Source organism: Cydia pomonella, chromosome 2, assembly GCF_033807575.1.
Source record: "Cydia pomonella isolate Wapato2018A chromosome 2, ilCydPomo1, whole genome shotgun sequence".
Taxonomy (NCBI): Eukaryota; Metazoa; Arthropoda; class Insecta; order Lepidoptera; family Tortricidae; genus Cydia; species Cydia pomonella.
In genome coordinates, this window is record NC_084704.1 from 18,451,126 (window position 1) to 18,475,039 (window position 23,914).

The window sequence follows — 23,914 nt, forward strand, 5'->3', positions numbered from 1 at the left end:
GAAATTAATTAAGACAAATTAGTTCAGTAAAAAGGGGACGCGTTTCCATTAACAGTCTGATTACTTACACAACATCGCTTATAGGGATCAATGTAGTCAAGTGATCATTGAGAACCTCGTGTGTAACTCTACCATTATACAAATGCATTTTCCATCACCTTTATTCTCAGAACGCCAAAGCCTAAAGTTTGCAAATATAACCGTGTTTGCAAAATTAAAGCAACATGTCAATTTATAATAAGTGCTCATCGGCATTATCGTTACTTGTATCCATGGCCCCACACGGAAAGGACCATAAAAATTATACTATGTACAATTCGTATCGGTTAATTAATACTTCATAATTTTGTATTTGTATGATATTAATCTTTTATAAGTACTCAATAGTTATATTTCTTTTTACAGTAATTATGTAGTTCAACAATATTAAATTATAAACTTTTTTTACATTCTCTTTCATATTTTTAGAAGTTTCTGCTTATATCAAAAAAAAATCAATATGTAGTAGGTAGTAATTAGAAAGTAAGTATTTATGGAGTACCTAAATCAACTTTTAATTAAATAGGTTGATATTCTAGTGTTACATAAATATATTCAAGTGAATATACAGCAGTGAATTATGGTTTTGAAATCAGAAATGGATCCGCCTTGTAAACTACAGAAACAGTTTCATGGTGAGTATTTTAATAGTAAATTGTTAATGCCTTATTAAATTGTTCCCTTGTTACTAGGTATTTTATTAAATTTTACTAGTTCCGAGCTTCCGAGACGTAACGAAATAAGTAATATGGTATATTTTTCCCCTCACATTAAGTCCCCAAGGAGCTATTTGCTTCTAATCACGATAGGTACAATAAGTTGTAATTGTATATATATAATAATTACGGTAGGTATATATTTAATAATAACGGTCGTTATATATTTAATAATTACGGGTGGTAAGTATAATATATTTAATAAACTAGCGACCCGCCCCGGCTTCCACGGGTTATTCAACCAATTTAAACAAAATCTTACAAATTATAACTAAACCTTCCTCAAGAACCACTCTAATTGACAATGTTGGCCGAAACGTTAGTGCAATTAAAAATTATTGGCCATTAACCATTATGAATTGAACCGTAAACTGTAACCGTCCGTTACGGTTACGGTTCAATTTATAATGGTTAATTGCAATTAACGTTCGGCCAACACTGCTATTTGACAGGTGAAAACCGTATGAATATCCGTTCAGTAGTTTTGAGTTTATCGCAAACATCCAGACAGACAGAGGCGGCGAGGACTTTGTTTTATGAGGTGTAGTGATACATTTGTCAATTACACGACTTCGTCAAAAATCACGTGTACACACGTTCACGTTTACTGTTTAATATGTGCAAGGTATTTAAGACATAAAATGTGAATAAAAAGCAAAAAGATTTTATAAAAACCGGCCAAGCGCGAGTTAGGCTCGCGCACGAAGGTTTCCGTACCATTACGAAATAAACAGCAAACAAAACACGTCTGTTGTATGGGAGCCCCACTTAAATATGTATTTTAATCTGTTTAGTATTTGTTGATATATCGGCCACAGAAATACATCATCTGTGAAAATTTCAACTGTCTAGCTATCACGCTTCATAAGATACAGCTTGGTGATAGACAGACAGACGGACAATGGAGTCTTAGTAATAGGATCCCGTTTTTACCCTTTGGGTACGGAACTCTAATTATATAATGCAAGCAAGTCAATAAATTAATTACATAATTAATTGTAATATTCCATACACAAGAGATTTCTTTGCTACTTGTGTATAGGTACTTATAACTCGACTCGACTTATATTCATCAAGAATGTCATGCAAATACAAGTCTTACAACACAAGTACAATAGTTTCAATCTCAAACAAAACAACAATCTAAGATTAAAATAAACCTTACCATCCGCTTTGCACTTGCCAAATGCAATCGAACGACATCACTTCTCTGCGATTTTTCACTGAAAATATTATTAATTACCTTTGTTATAGATTAAAGTGTAACGAAACTAATATAGCTAACCAGTGAAAATACATTATTCACTTAAAATATGGTAGTAAAAACTTTGAAAGCAGATTTCCCAGTGGTATTTATTATAAGTGACATATCAAACAATAACAATTAAAATATTAAAATACTTTTAAAGCGCCGTTTCTGCTACAACAAACAATCTAAAAACCTTTTCTTAAATCATACGCGTATTCAATTTATCTTTATCGTTTGATGATAGTGAATATTGGTGTTTTAATTTAATTAAAATCATTAATTGTTTTTATTTTCTTGGAGGAATCTACCTACAACTACCAAAATTAAACAACTAAAGGGTAAGCATGCATTTTGACTCTGTAATTTAATTGTACGTAGTTGGTCATAATTATTCCTTAGTAATTGGAAGTTTGGCCAAAGTGATATTCAGTTTCACAATTCGCCTCCTTAACGTTGGTAAACATGCGTGTAAACGAACAATAACGAGTTATTGAATTCCAGATACAGACACATAAGTGACATAACTGAAGGAATAGATTAAAACACATACACACACATAGTCACGAAGCAATTAAACTACATTTTACGAGTTTATTTACTAATAGAGTAGTGACACAAATTAGTCATCACATTGTTATTCATATTTCATTACTATTGTTACATTAACTTTTAAGATTATCTATCCTAAGTTTTTCATAGCAGAGAAAAGCCCCCCCCCCCCGACCCCGCGAAAAAAAAAATGCAGGTGGGGTCACCTCTCTATGCAGTTGACTGTACATATAAGTTTGGTAGGTATCGGTTATCGCTCGTTGTGGTAGACTAATTTTATAAGAACATTTTGAACACAATAACTTTTAAAGTATGTATTAGGTACTATTAAACACGGAGGTAGTCGTTGGCTTATTGGTTACTATGTTCGTCTATGATCTATGGAGGTTCCATGCAGTGTCTATAAGAGATAAACTAGTGTAGATATTGTTATAGGGCATTGACGACGCGACTCACTGATTTGGAAAAATGGGTCAGTTTAGTTCTAATCCATCTAATCTAATCGTTAATGTACTTATTTTAGCCCCAGCACTGGAAACATTATGAACTTTAATATATAAAGGTTACATTCGGATTGGGACTGCAGTATCGATAGGTATTGCTGCAGCGTCGCTGGAGCTGCCATGCAGTAGTGGAGTCAGTGGAGAATAAGATAATATAAGATAAAATCAGTTTTATATCATTGGAAAATATCCAAGAATTAAAACAATCATAATACGATTAAATACGAATAGTTCTTAAATACTGCAAATATACAAACTTGGTTTAAAATTGTCAACATAAAACATAAAATCTTGTAAGCAAAAAAAATATTACTGGCTCTAACATATTTTACATCAATACCTAAACAAAGTAACTACGTAAAATACTTGCTGTATTTTAGGTATCGAAATACCTGTTTGTAGGTCAATGCATGTAGTGAAAGTTAGCTTATTACGCAAAAACAATAAAGATCATATTTATTAGCGACTATAAAGTAGTACAGTATTGGTATGTAAATAATAAATGAGTTAAAAACGTTTCACCTTTGATATAAATAACAAAATAGGTAATGTTTTAGCGTTCCGTACCAAAAAGGTATAAAAGGAACCCTTATCCCGAGAACTACTTGAGCCATCGATTGGAAATAGTTATGAACAACGCTAACCCAGGCAGATTGAAAGTGTAATTTTGATTTTTTATTAAGTACCTATAGAAAATTACCAATACAAAGACGGGGCAAACTTTCAAAGCCTAATAGTAACTAGGTTAAGTGGGATATCATTTGCATCGCCAACAAACTGTTTTACAGTTTGACGCAACTTTAATTATAGGTACATCGTATAATCAAAATAAAAATTGAAAGAACTGAAATTGAACATTCCGAATTTTTATTTTCATAGTGGAAAAAAGTGATTTTTGAAGGAAAATGTAAAAAAATCCATCCCTTCCCGTATCTCCGAAGTTTACCAACAAAAAATTATCAAAGTTATACATACCTAATATTAATAATGTCATAATAAATATTACAGGAAAAACTATCTTGATAACTTTTTTTTTAATTATCAAAAAACATTTTCAAATTTATTTGCAATTTAACCTCTTTTGTGGGTGTTTAATATACTTATAAATTTCTATAAGATTACAATAAGAACAAGTTCTTTCAAATAAAATAAAAATTATTGAAATTGGTTCTTTCCCAACAAGTCTTCTCTTCTTAAAAAGCCGTACTAAGCGCTACTAAGGATCTCCCTTATGCTTGTAATGTACATGATACTTTCTTACTAATAGCACCCGTTTAGCCTATTATAATAGAATTGTAACTACGGAACCCTACAATGAGCGTGGCCTGACATGCTCTTGGCCGACTTTTATATTTCTAGATATAGTGAGATGGGCGCCCTCATTGTCTAATACTACTTAAATCTTATTAGGGCACTTTTTGTCGCTGGATGCTGATCGTCTCCAGTTTTGTGGTCGGATTGTTTTTAGAAACGCAGACACGTAGGATGATGTCATTGTTAATTTCCTTGATAATAATATACCTTGATAAACATGAGGTACCCTTGTAAACCACACATTTCTGAGGCCAAAAGAAAGAAAAAATGTTATAAGTTTATGTAAATTTCGCCAAAAAAAATTTTTTTTCTTTTTCTTTCAACGTAGTTGTACGGTCACGTCTGAAAATATCGATATGAAAAAAGTGGCAAAAATATGTATACACGACTATATTGCCCATATATTAAGGTAGTGTACTTATACATATTTTGGCACATTTGGTGGCTACCTACCTAAAAATCAAATATTATTAGTAAACTAAAAAGATTTCGTACTTTTATTTCGTGTTATTTGTTACTTTTTTTTATCTATCTATAAAGTTATTTAGACTACGCCAAATAATAGATTCATCGTCATCAAAGAGAAAAATATATGACATTTTAGTCTTTATATGTGATATATACACGGTTAAAATATTTCGGGTTCCGCGTGGTACATCGTGTATAACAAACAATGAAGTTTATAAAGATCAATGATCGAATAATGATACTCCGCGACACCGTTGAGCTTGCTCGCTGCAACTAATTTTAGATGCACATGCTCTCTGTATATTTAGCCAACATTTTTATTTTTTTGTGTAAAATTAGCAACGGGAAGACTGAGACTGTGATCGAGTGCATTTTATCATCTTATGCCGTAAATAGTGGCTTTCAAATGCTTCACACACCGTTCCTAGTTAACGCTAACGCTAAATAGGGAGACTATAATACTCACACGTTGCTTTTTAGGATGCCTACTTCCTAAACGCGGTGTAGGTACCTACCCGTGACAAACAGGTGTATTCTGATTTGAATTATAAGGTATGAATTCGATATGGATTAGATATGGATTTGATCTGTCTTTGTCAAAAGTGACGTTTTTGGTTGAAAAAGTATCACTTTTGACCCTGACAGATCCGATCGATATCTAATCCAGGAGCCTTACCACGACTTAGTATTGTCAAACTGCTAACGTCTGCGTAACTTACTTTATCATAAACATTTCGCTCGCACTAATATGCGAGTGCGAGCGAGATGCATAGAAAGTAAGTTACACACAGGCTTGCGAATATGTCAGTGAAATCAGGGGGAATTGCTATTTAAAAAAAAAAAATAAGGTTTTGCATTTGACCTATTCACAAAACTTTGAAATTTTACTCCCTCTTCATATTGGGCATTTTCCATTTTTAATAAAAAAAAATAGTTTCAACGTGTCTGGGTTAGCCTTGTTCATAACTATTCCAAATTTCAATTCGATAGTGGTTCTCCAGATACGAGTATTTAGCGATGTGACTAACAGACAGACAGAGGCACACCATAAATTTGACCTTTTTGGTACGGAACCCTGAAAATGTATCCTGTAAATTTTCCTTAAATTTGCGATGTCTACAGGAAAGCCGCGAACAAGTTTGCTATAAAATGTGTATATTCAATTTGATGGAAAGTTGCGTTTGATAAAATGGAACTGCTGATGAATACAATAAAGTGGTATATAGCATATTGCCAATACTGAGTTATTTTTTGTTAGGTTGTTTTCATGAAACACTTTTTTGGGGCCACAGGGTAAACACTAAACAACTTTTAAAGACCTATCTGACTGTCATGCGTACTATGACATCGTCATCCACCATGAGATCGTCAGACGTCGTAGTTGGTACAGCCGATCTTCGAATCATACCTACATTTTTTGGCTGTACTACCAAGTATAAACATATTTTAAAGTGAACTTTGATTCGGTTAAGAGTGAAAGAAAAAGTGTTACATATAAGTTATTATTATTTTAGTATACTTGCAGCTATTGGACTATGAAATTAGTAGATTGGCAAGTACCCAACATTCTTTAATTGATGGAAAAGACACTTCTCGAGATTTTAATATACAGTCAGTATCATAAGTAGCGGACCAGACTACGCGTCAAAAGTATCTAATCTAGTCATCTCTAATAATACAAACGTTTGAAATCGAACTGTAAATAGCCAAGCGAAGCGAAAGGGCACTACCTACTTTTTCTTGAAGCGCTTCGTCGTTTTTTTAAACCCTTAAAACTTGGGTTTGTGATACCAGATAAACCAGACCAGATACACGAAATTCTCGGGATATGATGTTAATAGTGGACCTATTAAAAATAAAAAGTTTAATACATAATATATAAGCTTTTATACTTTAGATTTTATTGTTATCTAAAAACCCCAATTTCGTCACTGACTCACTCACTCATTCACTCTGAAGACCATCAAAACTCTTAGGGCCCAGAAAGCTGAAATTAGGTTAAGCAAGCGGTATGTAAAGGGCCAAGCCACAAATTTTGACAAATGTGTAGAGTTTGTGAAGTTAGGGAGTTCAGGGATGTTGCCAATACATATTTGCATCCGCATCCGCAACCGCGGAACTTCCGCATTATTTTCAAAATCCGCATCCACATAAAATCGCTGTGGAGCTTAATGCGGATGGGGATGTGGAACAAGTTGCTACAGGAATATCATAGAGGCGGAGTAAGTGCTAGGTTATTTCGTCATTAGCCAATAGGAATTTCGTTACGTCTTTGTGATTCGTCGATTGAACACTTAGCCTATGACGGACAGCGATAATAAGTGACGAGTTTGGTTTATTTTGACTTTAGTATTGTATTGTGATTGTAGGGCGAAGTTTATATGAGTAGTGTTGTTAAATTATAAATAGAACTTGTATTGTGAATTGGGAATATTTAGTTTTGTTGAGTTGTTTCGTTTCGAATGAATAAAACCAGTGGCAGCGCCGACGCGAAGTGCGATTTTCACTTATTTGAAATAAGACGAACATAATCGTAAAAAAGCTCAATGTATTATCAATATCAACACCTTAATAATGTATGTACATGACTATACAATTAATAAATGAAATGAATGAAATGAAATAAAATCATATTATCGGAAGGAACTTACAATCGATTGATCAAACAACACCATTAATCTATATTCTATGCACCCGGATCAGTTCAACTTGTTCACCGGTATTAATTTTTAAATTTAATAGTGTAGAACTAAAATAGTTATTTTACCTTTAAAGAAATCGTCTAGACCCAGAAAAGTCGACCAAGCTAATAATAATAATTCCAGCAAGTACCTAGACTTGGGTCACGAGATAACCGCCATGTGGGATGTTGATTCGACGATCATTGTCCCGATAGTCGTTTCAGCAAACGGTCTCATAGCGAAGAGTCTTGACCAACACCTTGAGAGACTCTCGCTAGGTGGTTGAATCAAGGGTCAGATGTAGAAGGCGGTGATCTTGGACACGGCGCTGATAGTCCGGCGGTTCCTCTCTCTGCGGCCCCGACAACCGGCAGCTTGGGCCCTGCCCCGCTGCTGGCGGCACCCTAGGTTAGGTTTTTTATAATGTGTTTATATGTATTTTGTATTATTTTTGTATGATTTTTTTGTATTTTACTTTTATATTCATATTATAAATAACCTAATCTATGATTTTAAATGAATAAAGGGAATAATAATAAATAACCAACTACCACCAACCGACCAACCACCACCAACCAACCAACCAACCAAGCCCAACCAACCAACCACCAACCAACCAACCACCAACCAACCAACCAACCAACCAACCACCACCACCAAGTTACTGTTTATTAAATACAACGCACCCATATTCTTGTTCAAATACTAAGTTTCGTTTGTTTTTAAATGAATATTACTAAAATGTAATATTTGACGTTTTTTATAGTCGTAAACTTTAAGCCTTTAAATATCCGCATCCGCAGATCTCAATAAATCGGCATCCGCAATATCCCTAGTAGAGTTAGAAGCTTGGCTCTACAGGAGATGGGAAAACTTTTCAAAATAGCAAAATAATTCAGATACCTTTGGCGCATTGTTGCATTAGCTACTATTCATGCTGACTATACATTTACAGGTGACTGTTAAGTAACCCTGTTCCGGTTGTAATAAAATTAACAGTTTTGAATTATTTTATGGAAACATTAATTAACAAAGTGACATTTAATTAGGTATAAATAGATTAAAACTAAAGTTGTCAAACGAGTTGCCGCCAAAATTGAAGCGAAATCATACTGGAAATCGAAGACAACGGAGATCATCGATGTTGTTAAGCGAAGTAGCAGCACAGCACGTCTAGCATAACATGCATCTGCGAGAAGGACCGCGACTCGAGTCGACATTGGTGGCCGAGGTGGTTAAAAATATCAGAACCGGCACTCTAACGCTTTGACAATAAAGGCATGTTCAGATATTTGTAAGCACCTGGGTCGCTCTAATATATCTGATTGCGACTGGACTTTGAAGGGATGGGTAGTTAAAATGTTGGTTTATAACTGTAGGGATATGAATATTATTATTTACGAACATTGTTTACAAACTTGACACACATTTTATCGACCAACTCAATGCGCATGTGTAAACCAATTTCTTTATTTTAGCTTAGCTTGACGTAATGTAGGTACCTACTCGTACATCAATTTATACGTATATAACTATGGTTCTTAACTGAAAACATAATGCCCACAATTTAATAATCTATTTATAGATGTTTAATACAACTAAGTGAAGTAGCAATCGATGTCTGCGCGCGCAGTTTAAACATGGCTTCCTTACCGTCGATAAACCGTCGATCGTTCTGTTTCACATACATTGCCGAGTTTTAACACCTATTGTTATGATCTATTGAAAGGGAAACCGTAATAGATATCATCTTATTTTATTATCACTCCGATTAAAGAAAGGAGGAAGTATCAAAGTAGCAAGTGATCTAACCGCTTCAGCACATATCGAGTTCAGTCATCCGAAGTGCAGTGCTGGGATGACATTGCAGTGAAAACTAAGAAATAGAACATTTATTAAGAAACCATTTAATGGAATCGATTACATATAACAGAAAAGGAACAGTTTCATTCATAAAAACTAACTCTAACACGTGACAAACATGCCGAGTGTATAGTAAAAAACGTGAATAAACATAAAACCTATGTTACCGGTGCACTTCAGTCCGATCTCAAAAAAATAGGTTATTAGGAAAGAGGGCGTGTGAACGAAACCAGATCTTTAGATCTGGGCTGTAGGGTCCTATTTTGCCTGTGATGGAGAAAGGTGAACGGTTTTCAGAGTATCTGTTCGCGAAGATGGGGCCAGGGGACCGAGGGCCGAAGACCACGGAGGACCGGGAGGCGCCGGTCGACCCCACCGGTGTCAAGAAGTGGTTTATAGACAATACCATGCTGGTCGTCACTTTAATTGGCGTGCTCACTGGCATCGCTATCGGTAAGCAAATTAATAATTTGACGATTTCAAAATATTAAATATGTGTCACTAATGATATATTTAAGGTATTTCTTAACGATTTCCCAAACGATTGTATCCCAAAGATTCTTAACTTGAGAAAGTCTACGCCATACGTTTTCTTTACACCGACCAGTACCCCTAGTGTAACTTTGATCGACATCATAACGTGACGAACGCGTTTGCGTTAAGTCTCATTTTGTATAGGATTTTGAGGTTCCAAAACGTCCCGCTTGGCGCGCTCTTCCTAAATCCAATACAAAATGAGACTAAACGCAAACGCGTACGTCAAGTTTCAAAATCGAATTTAGTTACACTAGGGGTACTGACGTCTAATTAGTTTTCCCTAAAGTTCTAAAGTTCAACGGTTTACTAACTAAACATTGAAATTTTATTGACGTTGTTAAAATGAAATCCATTATTTATTTCGTAATCCATATGAATGCTAACTTAATATTAATTCAGGGGAAAAAATATTTTCCCATCTATGTAGGTATTCTCCCCTTTATAAAGCCAATTTAATAAAAATAAAAAATATAAATGTACGTAGGTATATACAACTTCTAAAGTACTTTGATTTCAATGGTCAATAATTCCCAGAGTGTTAAATCCATGGTTAAGCCCACATTAACCGACAATGACAAATTTGATCGATGACAAATAAATTGGTGGTTCCGTCGTCGGGTTGTTCAGGTCTTTAAATAAGTAGAATGCTTAATGGAATTTAGAAATGGATCGATTCGTGAATACAAACACATGACTACAATCATATATGTTCGTTATACATAACAAAAGTAAAATAGAAACATAGTTTTGTTCTTTTTTGTTTACATTTTATTTATTTTGTTAGTAGTTGTAGCACCGCCTACAATCTTTCTGCTTTTACTTAAAGTTAACTGGTAGAGAATGCTTTTATCGTGAAGTCCGCCTTTTGTACGATAAGTTTTTCTTTTGTGCAACAAATATAACACTCAAGTTATTCAGATTGACTAATGCCTGGGTGGGTTAAAAATATAATTTGGCGGCTACCCTAACGGCATAAATCGTTATTTTATGTGAATTTCATTAGCATTTTAATACCCACCTTATGTATTTGTAACCTAAGCCTTCCCGACTTAAAGCAGAAATCGCGTGACTGACCTTGACTTTACGGAAAACAAGCGGCTGGCACACGCTGACTCGGTCAAATTGATTCGAGCTATTATTAGTGTGGACCCTTTGGGGTGATTAGAATATGTGAACAATATTGACAAACGGGGCTGAGCATAATTGTTGTTATCAAAAGATACTGAGCGTTACCTCAATCAATTGAGGTAACTATGCAAATTACAATATCTTATTTATTTTCCAGGTTTCGGCTTGCGCCCATACAATCTCGGTCCCGATGCTTTAATGATTATTTCATACCCCGGCGAGCTCTTCATGAGGCTACTGAAATTGATGATCCTTCCTTTGATCATAGCGAGCCTGATCGCTGGATCTGCTAGCCTTAACGCCAAGATGAGCGGGAAGATTGCAGTCCGGACTCTACTCTATTTTATTCTTACGTCCATGTTTAACGCCTTTCTGGGGATACTCCTTGCAATGATGATACATCCTGGGCAGCCGGAACTGAGAGAGGACTTTGTTGTGGCCGTTGAAAACAAAAGAGATCACAGTATTCTTGACAGTCTTCTGGATATTGGTCGGTGAGTTCATTTGCAAATCATGGACTAAATGCAAGGTAAAGAGTTTTTAGAATTGATAAGATTTGCCAGCTTTTTTGCATAAGTACAATATTAGTCAAGCCCTTGTAAATGGGAACTACGAAATATCTGATCGTCAGAACAGTTGAGTCGGTGACGAGTAAGGGCATGTGATTCGGAGTCGCAATGATAATTCCAAAAAATAATTGCTACAAAATAAACCACTGTTATTAATAGGTGAAATGCGAACTATTTTTTATATTCATATAACTAGTTTTTACCAGATCATGTTATAGCTATTCGTAATTTTTGTCTACAGAAATATTTTCCCGGATAACATCGTGCAGGCCGCGTTCCAGCAGGCGCATACCGTATACGCGGAGCAGCCGTCGCTGTTTGCCAGGAACCTCACGGATAATGACACGGCGCCAGCTCTAGTCCGTGTCGTGTCGTACAGGTCAGAATCTCACCTTATCAAGTGACTTGCTAGGGAACATTGGAAGAACTATTAAAGAATGTGTGTTTCCGCTACTAGTGAAGCCATTTAACCTATACGCCCACACAGTATCCATTTGTTGTAGTATACTTCACTTACTAACAGGTTTTATGAACTAGGTTACTAGGCTTTATTAATCAAAAGGAACAACATCGTGTACCTAATATTTCTAACAGTTTTAGCAAGTATACACCGTATACTCTGATAGTCGTCACGTTCAGCGAGCAACCTGACTGATTTCGTCACATTGCCCGCCCTTATCCATGTCGTTCGTTATACACCCGATTATAGGTCCGGAATTGATCAATTACATGAGAATGGTAGTTTTCACGCTTAATTTAGCCACTTAAATCACCTTTCATTAGGAACATCCTTACAGATGCGTGATAAGTTCAACAAATATATGTTTTCAGTTCATCAGCCAGGTCGTTGTTTGGGTCATTAATTATGTACAAAACGATTATGGAATTCGGTACTTATGATTTCCCCAACGTCAACCTCTTTCAACGATGTTTGAATAGGTAATTTACTTCCAATTAAACAATCCGAATTTGATCGGAGTACCTAGTTTATTCGTATCTACCACCGTCCATTAGAAAGGCTGGTAAATAAAAATTACCTTACTGTTTGAATATCGATGTTTGCTAATACCTAATCGTAGGTACAGTTAAATATTTAATTCAGAAAAAAACAGTCAATATCTTGCATTTTTTTTATTACTGTCTATTTTTTGATACCCAACCAACCTATAAATCTCAAGCAGATTATAAACATCTTGTACCTTATATAGTTTCAGCATCAAAGGTAGCGGATCAAATAAATAACGCTTCATAAGTATCTACCATTCTGTAACAGCTTAACAAAAATTGATGTCTTTAATATAGAACAACTAAGAATGTAAAAGATATACTTTTGAACACGAATTTTAGAAATTTATCTATATGTGGAAAAGTTATCCGGAATATCAGCTAGTTTTGGCGCGTTGTTTCATCCGCTACTTGATGCTGACTGTACTTTTGTGTTTAACTATGTGCCTAGTTATATCGATATATTCGATATTAATTATTTATTTACATGCATCATGTTTTTATTTCAGATCAGGCACCAACACGCTCGGCCTCGTCTTCTTCTGTCTCGTGTTCGGGAGTTTGCTCGGCACACTCGGCCCCAAGGGCCAGGTTGTCATCGACTTCTTCCAAGCTATCTTCGAGGTTATTATGAAGATGGTGACGGGCGTCATGTGGTTCACGCCTGTAGGAGTCAGTAGCGTCATCGCGGGAAAGATTCTTGGTGTCAGCAATGTTGGTAAGTATTATATTGTAATATAATGCGGTTTAAAGCTGTCTCCGGGCTCTGTTAGGTTCCAACCAAACCGGGAAAGCACCCATTTCGAAAACCCCTGTTCGAAAACCTTACCCGTTGACTACTATTACGTTTATCGTAGCTTTAGATCATTGCTAATAAATCAGAACAGGCGCTACTAAACTTGCGCCGTGATTTATAAATATTGTACAAAATACTTAAATGAATATTTTGTTTGTCTACATCCAATTACTGTCCCACATTAACCATTTCTAAAATCACCATTATAAGAAATGAAATAGTTTTTTAACAAGACAAAACGAGCTAACGTTTTCTTACGTTTTAAGGAATAACCTAAATTTATTGTTTTATATTGTGATTCATCGAGAAACGTTATAACGAATATCACGAGTCCGTTTTGCAGTTTGTTCATTAAGATTAAATTCCTCTCGCGTCTCGTTCATGCTGCATGTGCAATGTGCTATGTCATTCGAGGCATTGCGTTGCTTTGAAACAGTCGAATATAAAATGCGCAATGGTGTGAACAACCCTTAACAGAACAGTATGATTGTTCCAGCTCAAGTAATGTCACAGCTGGCCTGGTTCATCGCTACGGTAGCCGTTGGCGTGTTCCTGTATCAGCTGATCGTGATGCAGCTCCTCTATTTCGTATTTCTACGGAAGAATCCCTACAAGTTCTATTGGGGCCTGTCTCACGCAATGTTGACTGCTGCCGCTACTGCTTCGACGTGAGTATTTATACAGGGTGATTCAGGAGACGTGAGCAGGATCAAGCTTGAGCATTCAGTATGTTATAAGCAACTGTTTCGTACCAGTATTTGTGAGATTAACGTTCTTTTATTTTTTACTGTTCAAAAAAAAATGTTTTAATTTATTTACGCCATGTATGGTCACCCTTTTTGTTTTATCCATAACAAGTGACAAATTGAATGTCATCGGAGTCTGGTTACTTTTGAAAAATCGTATCTCACTCAAGTGTGACATTTTGTTTTCTTCATAATCAAACTGCTGTCATAACGGTTAAAGAGGTTTTATCTTTCTTAATTAAGTGTTGTAGGGTGTCCAGGATTGTAGATTATCAAATTTGTCCTTCCCAAAAAGTTAAATAACAGAAATAAAGCGAGATTGTTTTACTTAAATATGATGATGAACGGTTCATTAACATTTACTGATTGTGTAGGCTTAGTCCTGCTCACGTCTCATGAATCACCCTGTATGTAATCCTAACATTTAATAAAGCCCACCTTCTTGTTGCATAAAACTTATAAAAACTGATTCGTTTGAGTAAGTATGTATCTAGCACAACGCAATGTAGTGTTTAGCAACATTGGGACGTATGGAACAGTATTGTGATGATGATTGTCCATTTAAAGCATCATAATTTGTTATTTTCAGAGCTGCAGCCCTCCCAGTTACGTTTCGTGCGATGGAAGGCCCGCTCCGCATCGACCCTCGCATCACACGCTTCGTCCTGCCCATCGGCTGCAACATCAACATGGACGGCACGGCTCTGTTCCTGGCCGCGGCCAGCGTCTTCGTCTGCCAGATGAACAACTTGCATCTAGGGTTCGCGCAGCTCGCTACCATATTGTACGTATTTGTAGAATGAAGAAGCAAATAAAGGTCTACTGTTTACCAGCTCCGGAGTGGTTTAAAGCTTGACTGCATGAAGATGATTTGGCACCAGAAGAAAGAGAGTCGGAATTATTGTCGGAAGGCGTTTGATATTATAATTTTCATGTTGGGTACCTTAAAAATCCACTCTATTCAGCCATTGCAAGTACCCAAGGACCCAAGCCACATTTGCCCACAGATTTTCTAATGTTACAACGGTGTCATTTCAGCTTGACGTCGACAGCAGCATCAGTGTCGTCTGCGTCAGTGCCGTCGGCCGCCATGGTGCTACTGCTTGTGGTACTGGCGGCGGTGGACGCACCCGCGCACGACGTGTCGCTGCTGTTCGCCGTGGACTGGCTCGTGTAAGTATGTAAATACGGCTCGTAACGACCGTTCTGGCCTACTGGGTAATGACCCTGCCTATAAAGCCGATGGTTCTGGGCTCAAATCCCGGTAAGAGCATTTATTAGTGTGATGTGCACGGATATTAAATTTGTTCCTAAGTCTTGGTTGTTTTCTAGGTATTGTATTTAAGTATATATACATTATATACATCGTTGTCTGAGTACCCACAACACAAGCTTTTTTGAGCTTACTGTGGGACTTAAGGCCCGATTCGAAAAAAGAATTAAACAAAAATCAACCTTATTCTGGTCGTAAAATGGCTATGATTTTTTTTGTTTTTCCCCTAAATGGCTTTTACTCCTCGCCAATTTTAGCAAGGTGGATTCTGCCAATGTCGAGGTGTAGACTTTTGACTTGTTAGAAGAGAATGTTCGTTTAAATTTTGACTTGTGAAAGGATAGGTTGGGAGCCTAAAAGAAACAAATATTATGGACGACACAGACAAACACAAGTGGTGGCACTTAGTGAGTTTTGCTTGTCACCTGACGATATGTATATGTCAGTGTCAAAAGTGACATTTTTGTTTGAAGAAACGTCGCTTTTGACACTGTCATATCTTATTTTTAGCAAATGATTGACCTATCTTAAAGTTCAAATCGGGCAGTAAGTCATTTTGTGTAATATTAATATTAAAAAAGCGGCCAAGTGCGAGTCGGACTGGCCCATGAAGGCTTCCGTACCATTTATAACGTATTAAAAAAAACTACTTACTAGATCTCGTTCAAACCAATTTTCGGTGGAAGTGTGCATGGTAATGTAAATCATATATTTTTTTTAATTTATCATTCTGTTATTTTAGAAGTTACAGGGGGGGAGGACACATTTTACCACTTTGGAAGTGTCTCTCGCGCAAACTATCCAGTTTAGAAAAAAATTATATTAGAAACCTCAATATCATTTTTGAAGACCTATCCATAAATACCACCCACACGTATGGGTTTGATGAAAAAAAAAACATGCGTTTCAGTTCTAAGTATGGGGACCCCCAAAATTTAATGTTTTTTTTCCTATTTTTGTGTGAAAATCTTAATGCGGTTCATAGAATACATCTACTTACCAAGTTTGAACAGTATAGTTCTTATAGTTTCGGAAAAAAGTGGCTGTGACATATACGGTCAGACAGACGGACATGACGAATCTATAAGGGTTCCGTTTTTTGCCATTTGGATACGGAACCCTAAAAAAAACGTGCGGCTCCGTGCTGACGCCATCAGCGTCTGCCAAGGTGCTGACTTTGTACATTTTTTTTAATACTACGTCGGCAAACAAGCATACGCCCCGCCTGATGGTAAGCAGTCACCATAGCCTATGGACGCCTGCAACTCCAGAGGTGTTACATGCGCGTTGCCGACCCTTTAAAAACCTGTACACTCCTTTTTTGAAGAACCCCATACTGTATGCCCTCGGGAAAACCTTGACAGGGAGACATTGGCAGTTTATAACCATTGTGTGCACCACCGTCAGCTTTAGCACTCCACGAAGCATATTATTATCGGATTTTAATCAATTTCACGAAGAAAAGAAGGACTCAACCGAGTCATCTAGAAGAGCTATTGACTTACTTGAATGCTATAAGAACAAATTTTAGTATTATTCAAAATATTTAGTATTTATTTAATAAATGGGTTATTTCAAGTAGAAACACTACTAGTTATATACAATATTGTAAGCCGAAATAAATGGCATATACTTAGAAAAAGTGACCAAGGCCTCCAGGACCCAGAGCTGGAATCGAACAGAGGACGCTGGTGGTGGTGGTGGTTGGACTTTTTTTTGGTTAAGAATTTACTTGAATAAAATAAAACTAATCTTAGTAATCTTGAATTTACTTATTTTAAAAGTCCTCTTATTAATTTCGCTAGTTCAGTTAGTTACTTTGCATACGCTATCTACATACCTAGGTAGTATGGGGGAGTGGATATAGTTGGGATACTTGGACGATAAGCCCCCCGGTAAATTCTGTTTGAATAAAAGCCTATATAACATGTTTCAGTGACCGAATACGCACCACGAACAACATGCTGGGAGACTGCTACGCGGCCGCGGTGGTGGAGCACCTGTCCAAGAAGGAGCTGATGGCCTGCGATGCCGTGACCATGGTAAGTACTAGTAATACATAAAAAACCCGGTCAAATGCGAGTTAATTTAACTTAACACGAAAGACTTTTGACCAGAAGCATAATTGTGTACAGCGCCGCTAAATTTTGACCCTTTTCATAATGGGACTTTTCCATAGTTCATAAAAACAAAATAGAAAAATAATACTTTCAATATTTGTCTAGGTTAGCATTGTAGTATATTATAATATTAGTAATAAAACTGTTTATTGTACGAAAATGAAAAAAGGAAATAAAACACTCATCATTAGTACGAAGGCGAACTTATAGGCGAGCATTGTTCATAACTATTCCAAATTTCAAATCAATAAAGGTTACGTAGTTCTCGAGATATTTAGAAACGTGACAGACGGACGGACAGCATTGCACCATAAGTGTACCTTTTGACCTTTTTGGTACCAAACCTTAAAAACGTCTGCAATTCCAAATCAAGTGTCGACTGTGTAAATTCGAAGAAAACAAGGGACGATTTTTTTAAATATATTTTTTACTAGATATTTTAAATAACCAGTAATAAACTTGTTTCCAGGAACCAGTGGTCGCCAATGGTCTCATCCCAACACCAAACACTGAAGATGAAAGATTAGATACACCATCAGGGAAGAAATCCATAACGTCAGATGACATTATCATCGATATGCATTTATCCACCCAGGCAAGCAGCAGTCCTGTCAAACGAATTTAGCTCTTGAAATCACTAAACAGACTGCGTTTTGAAACCCTCTTTCTGAACAGACAAATATCAAAATTGTCTGGATTTTAGAATTTATTTTCAATTGTTAAATATTTCCATTCAGTGGTTCCAGTTATTGTTACTTAATTCGCGATGCTAAGAATGTTAAAATTCTTTCAATAATAATTTGTAATTATTTTCATACTCTTTAACAATTTTTCATTTTATCTTTAATAAATAAATCAGGCCTGAATAATATGAAAAACAGAATAAAGAAGAGAGGCAAGGTGATAGAAGAGCAAAATTCGAAGTTCTTTCAGCCCGATTCGAAGAATGATTAAGACACGTTTAAGATCTTGGAAAGATCTTTAAAAGATCGATAATGAAACGACATGTCAAAATTGACGTTTATTTCCGCTGTGATCCCTCTAACGTCAAAGTGACATTGGTTGCCCGAATCGAGCTGCTTCTGTCATTTATACGACATACAAACGATATCTAAATGAGAACTTATCTAAACCAAAACTTATCGTTATCGTATCTCATTACTCGAATCGGGCCGTATGTATTGGTATATAGGTCGGTGCTTCAGAAGAAAATTGTATATAAGTGGGTTATAAAATGGCTAGGTACATAATAAAGAGATTATAAAATATCTATCCACTTATGACGGCCATAAAAAACCAAAATCTTAGCATCGCAATTAAGTGTAGGTACTTAAATATGGTGATTTTGTATCCGAAGTTTTGACATTGTTTCGACTTCAGTATTATCCCTGTTGATAAGATAACACGAGACCGCCACCAGCATTGCGAAGTGTTCCCATATGGTCATTGTGGTCTTAAACAAATCCGCTATAGATGTAAAAAGGGAATGTAGAACCTACTTTCTGCTGTTTTTCAAATATGATCTGATGTAGGTAATATAAGACTAATATGTCGTTGTTGTTGTTATTGTTGGGATTTCATTATAATGAACGTACGTACCTATGTACGGCTACCAACAGTTTGACACTGACATATTGCTAGTGCGAGCGAGATGTACCTATAGAAAGTAAGCTACACAGACATTAGCGAATATGTTAATTTGACACTCCTAAGGCAGTCGTGGTAAGGCTACTAATACTATACTAATAGTAACTGTAGCAAGCTATTAGCAGCTCACAGCCCGACGAATGTGTTTTGTTTGATTGTGGAATCCGTCGCCGAAAACATTCAGCAAGCGCTGTTGCGTCAAACCCAAACACCTTTGCCGACGTAATTTTAGGGGCTTTTTGGTAAATAGCTCGGCCTATACCTACTGTAGTTCAGCATCACAAACAACAACACATAAGGGTTTGCAGCAAGGATTAGGAAATGTCCACCGTAATGCTACCCAACTAGTACTACAAATTGTAATATTGTTGAACACGTAATTCATACAATACAATAAAAATCCTCTTTAATGCACAACCTCAAAATAAATTTACAAGAAAACACATAATACACAAGGACAGAACTAAACTTAAGGCGGCCTTATCGCTAAAGAGAGATCTCTTCCAGACCACCGTTAGGTAGTGGAGAAATGAAAATCAATATTCAACAAATTACCTAGGAGGTGCAAAAAACTAATAAAAAATACTAAATAGCAGTATAGTACATTACGATACAAGTGCGAAAAATAGGAAATTCGAAACGAGTGGCGATAAATTAAAACACGACCGAAGGGAGTGTTTTAAATCGACACGAGTTGCGAATTACCTATTCGCACATGTATCGTACAACGTTTTACAGTACATATGGCCCTTTAAATGTTCGACACAGTAACATAATATGCTACTTCTCGCACTAGTGCTATAAAGTAGCCCCATATGTACTGTAAAATACTTTTTTAATATAGTTGCTCAAAAAGTGATACTGTACGTAGTTGTTTAGCGTTCATGACTACTTAATACTTATTGATGAGTGTTAGTTTCCTTTAAAAGTCGTAATGATCATAAAAACCAATATACATATTTTTTATCTTATTACTTACCTCTTCATCATTTTAATACGTTTACTTTTTAATATTGAATATTGAAAAACCGTTGTTAATAATAATAAGTTGTCTGAATGGAACAGAATAGCTGCCGAAACGCTTGTCAATGAGGCGTTTTTTTTCTTACTGCAAGCATGTTCTAAGTTTCCAAAGGCAACATTCGATATTGTTTTTATACAATTCAAGTATACGATACACAAATAATTGTAAATAACGATTACCTCAGGTAATAATAGGACAACGTTTTATATATGCAATTGTTTCTGTCATATAGAATATTCATAAAAACATTACTTGTTTTTCTTATTTTTTCGCAATTGTATTAATAAACGTCGTTCGATACACGTGCGGAAATGTCATTTTTCACTCTTATCGAGTCTTATATCTCGGTACTCGTGAAGTAATGAAATGACATACTTTCCGCACTAGCATCGAAATGTACTATTAAAAATTACTTGGTTCTACATAAATATGATAATACATAGGTATACATATAAAATACTACTTACACATAGAACATAGATATATACATATACAGACATACATCCATTACTATAAATTGTTGCCAAAAGTGGTAACCAGTAACGTAAACAGAAACACTAAGGAAGGACAAATAATAATCGTTTCACGCCACTGTTCGGAAATGTGGCAATAGATATGGTCTAAAACCAAGCTGGATAGTAGGCAATAGCTGTAGCACCTGAACCACCACTAACTACAATGTTTCATTGTTATCATCATCTGTCATTGGTGATCATTGTTATTATCGCCTGTTATTGGTACTTAATGGTAAAAGGTCTTTTTTTGGCGCAACTTTTTCCTTCAATAATAAAATTAGGTTATTTATACGACCAATTACTTGTTTAAAAAACAAGAAACGTCAAAACCATTCAGTTCACGCTTAATGCATTTTTACTTTTGTAGCTGTTTGTGATTTTTTTTTAACAAAAACGCTTCTAAGTTTAGAGTCGGTTTGAAGCAAACAAAAGAAAAACGCTTCTTAAAAGTGATAAAAAAGTAATAAAGGCGGGATTAGAAAATACTGCTTATGCAAATATTTTCGTATTTCCTCGCAGTAGTCGTGAAAAGTACTATGTAATGCCTCGGCCGGAAACGCTAAAGATGGACTCGTATTATTTGAGGGCCGACACGTTAGTGGACTCACTCGCCCATCTTTAGGCGGTTTCCCGGCCTCTCCTACAATGTACTATTAAGATGGGATTTCAAAATAGCAAGAGATTGAGCGCGTCTTAATTCGACAGGAAAAGAGTTCCACAACCGAACAGCCCGAAATGCAATTATTCGGTCGAGAAGTAGTTAAGTATAGGTACCAACGATCAATTTGATCTTGTGTGTTTTTTCTTCGATTTACATATAAAAATTTGTTGCCTTGGCACTACAAATTTCAAATGAAAGTCACACCTGAACAAAAATATTTGAGCCATAGTTGAGAGTTTTATGCCCGGTTCACATATATTCCAATGGCATTCCAGTCCAGTAATCGAATCCAGCGCTGGAATGCTGCTGGAATCATGTGAATCGGCACTGGAATATAATAATTCTAGTACTGTGACTGTAGACCGCCAATCCAGTGCTGGATTAAACGTTAAAACGTACTGTTTTTGGGTAAGTCTCCATAAATTCACTGGATGATGACTGGAATTAATGTAAACGATTCGATCCAGTTCAGTGTTGGATTCGATTACTGGACTGGAATGCTACTGGAATAGATGTGAACGGTGGCATTACTGGCGATTTGTAGTGTTTAGTTTTAAAATATATTGTTATAATATGTATGTTATTAGTTTCAAAGTATTCATTATACTCATTCATTGCTCTATGTATGAGCCACTAGTTGCCTGAAATAAAGATTTTCATTCCATTTCATTAGTCAACGGTTGGGTAGTTTTACGATACTCATATGTACTTACTACCCACTTAATTAGGTAGCTGCAACGTAAAAATTCGACAATAATTTAATGTTTGAATTCCAAAAGTTGTCATTGGGTGTACGTACATACATATCTAGATACCCATAATCAGTTTTTTTTTGAAAATACGACATTCATCTTTTTACAACTTAACGGATAAATCACGCCTTAGGTCCTAGTGTTAGTACATAATTGATATTAACTATTAGATTGTTATATTCATACTGAATGCATGTGAGTGAAAAAGGTAATTAATACGGGTGCAAAATATGTAACAAATGAATATAGCGCGCACATTGCGAAATCTTTAAAACACAATGTGCTTCGTAGATATGAACGAATTATGTCAATAAAGTTTTTGATTGTTATAGGGAACGTGTGACTGATAGAACCGTCAGATATTACTTGCTTGCAAGAAAGATTAGTCTTAAAGAGAAGGACATGGTAGTAAATAAGGAAATTTTCACGTCAATCGGAAAAGTCTCTAAGATAGTTCCAGATTACGAAACTTTGTAAATGACAATAGGGTTGGCCGGTCGAAGTATATCTCTTATGGGAGGTTTGGGAGAACTGTTGCTAAAGTGTCCTGCTGGCAGCTGTAAATAATAGTTTCTAAATGTCTTCAGTGGCGTTAGGGTAGCACAAGGACATGATATAGACGTTATTGACGGGGTGAAGTGCGCTGTCAGTGATTTTTTTTATTTATTATCAAAGTCAACAATTTGTTCGCGATGTATTGTGGCACCACCTATTTAAGGTTTTTTTTTAATGGACACTTTTCATATACTTACATACATTGTTCTCCCTTACCTCTACAATCCATAATTCCTAAATAAGGTGTGTCGAATTCTTATTTTTTTGGACTTTGATGGTTTATGTCAAATCTCATAGAACAAAACTAGACACAGGAAAAACCTATGCTGGCGCCATCTATGCAATTGCATCGCCATCTTTGACAGTTACAACTCCATTGTACCTCCTGACGCAACGAATGATATATCATTATAGGGAGTATCATCCCTATGACAGTTCCTCCATATCGCTTTTGGATAGAAATTTAAGAAATATGTTTCTACCGTATTTTTATTACTGTTTCTTGTTACATTTTTAAATAAAAAAATTGAAATTTTGAGTTACTCCATACAAAAATTACGTGTCATAGGGATCATCATTCGACGCGCTAGGTATGTAATCAAAAGAAAAGACGGAGAAATGTAATCAATCAAAGTGAACTACCCCCATATTAACCAAATCATACTGATCTACGCGACCCCATAATCGATTTGATACTTAAAAGTGTAGTGATATAGGCATTTCTAGGTATAAGTCCTAAGCAGGTGTTTTACTATTAGCAAGTAGGATTGTTCACAATAATGCAATTATTGTAATGGCCTTAGACAAAATAATCATCTTTTTATGTAGGTACTTATTGTATTATTTCCATTTGTCATCTTTTGAATTATCATTGTTGGAGCTCCGCACAAAACTGTTCGCGGAGCTCTTATTTTATTAGGTATACGTTGTAATCAAACTACATGGAAAATACATTAGAATCACGTTTTGATAAATATGTATTCAGTTCTTAACTAATCATTGTTAGTATATCAATGTCCAACTGTGATATATCGTTACTTTGTAATTTGACATTAATTTCATTAACAAATAATGCATTGATAAATAAAATAAAAATTAAATTTTCAACAGTTTTATTTACTTTCTGTATAACATCAGGACATTTTGGCTTAAAGTTAAATACTTTATTATTTATTTACATCCACTTGCTCTGTTTTTATTACAT

General features: G+C 35.7%; 1 protein-coding gene across 4 annotated transcripts in view; it reads left to right on the forward strand.

Annotated features, from left to right (window-relative positions):
- The first annotated feature begins 362 nt into the window (after positions 1-362).
- Positions 363-23,914, forward strand: part of LOC133534566 (excitatory amino acid transporter) — a 29,542-nt gene continuing 5,990 nt past the window's right edge. The window contains exons 1-11 of one of the 4 annotated variants that reach the window (XM_061873737.1): positions 1,984-2,104; positions 2,305-2,342; positions 9,680-9,835; positions 11,205-11,541; positions 11,858-11,995; positions 13,131-13,339; positions 13,914-14,085; positions 14,753-14,947; positions 15,202-15,336; positions 17,373-17,478; positions 18,026-23,817. In XM_061873737.1, coding sequence (XP_061729721.1) covers positions 9,697-9,835; positions 11,205-11,541; positions 11,858-11,995; positions 13,131-13,339; positions 13,914-14,085; positions 14,753-14,947; positions 15,202-15,336; positions 17,373-17,478; positions 18,026-18,181 — 1,587 coding nt within the window. In that variant the 5' untranslated portion in view covers positions 1,984-2,104; positions 2,305-2,342; positions 9,680-9,696 and the 3' untranslated portion in view covers positions 18,182-23,817. Of the gene's footprint in view, positions 675-1,983; positions 2,105-2,181; positions 2,343-9,679; positions 9,836-11,204; positions 11,542-11,857; positions 11,996-13,130; positions 13,340-13,913; positions 14,086-14,752; positions 14,948-15,201; positions 15,337-17,372; positions 17,479-18,025; positions 23,818-23,914 lie in introns of those variants that run through there. The other 3 variants (XM_061873735.1, XM_061873734.1, XM_061873736.1) reach the window with 3 other exon arrangements.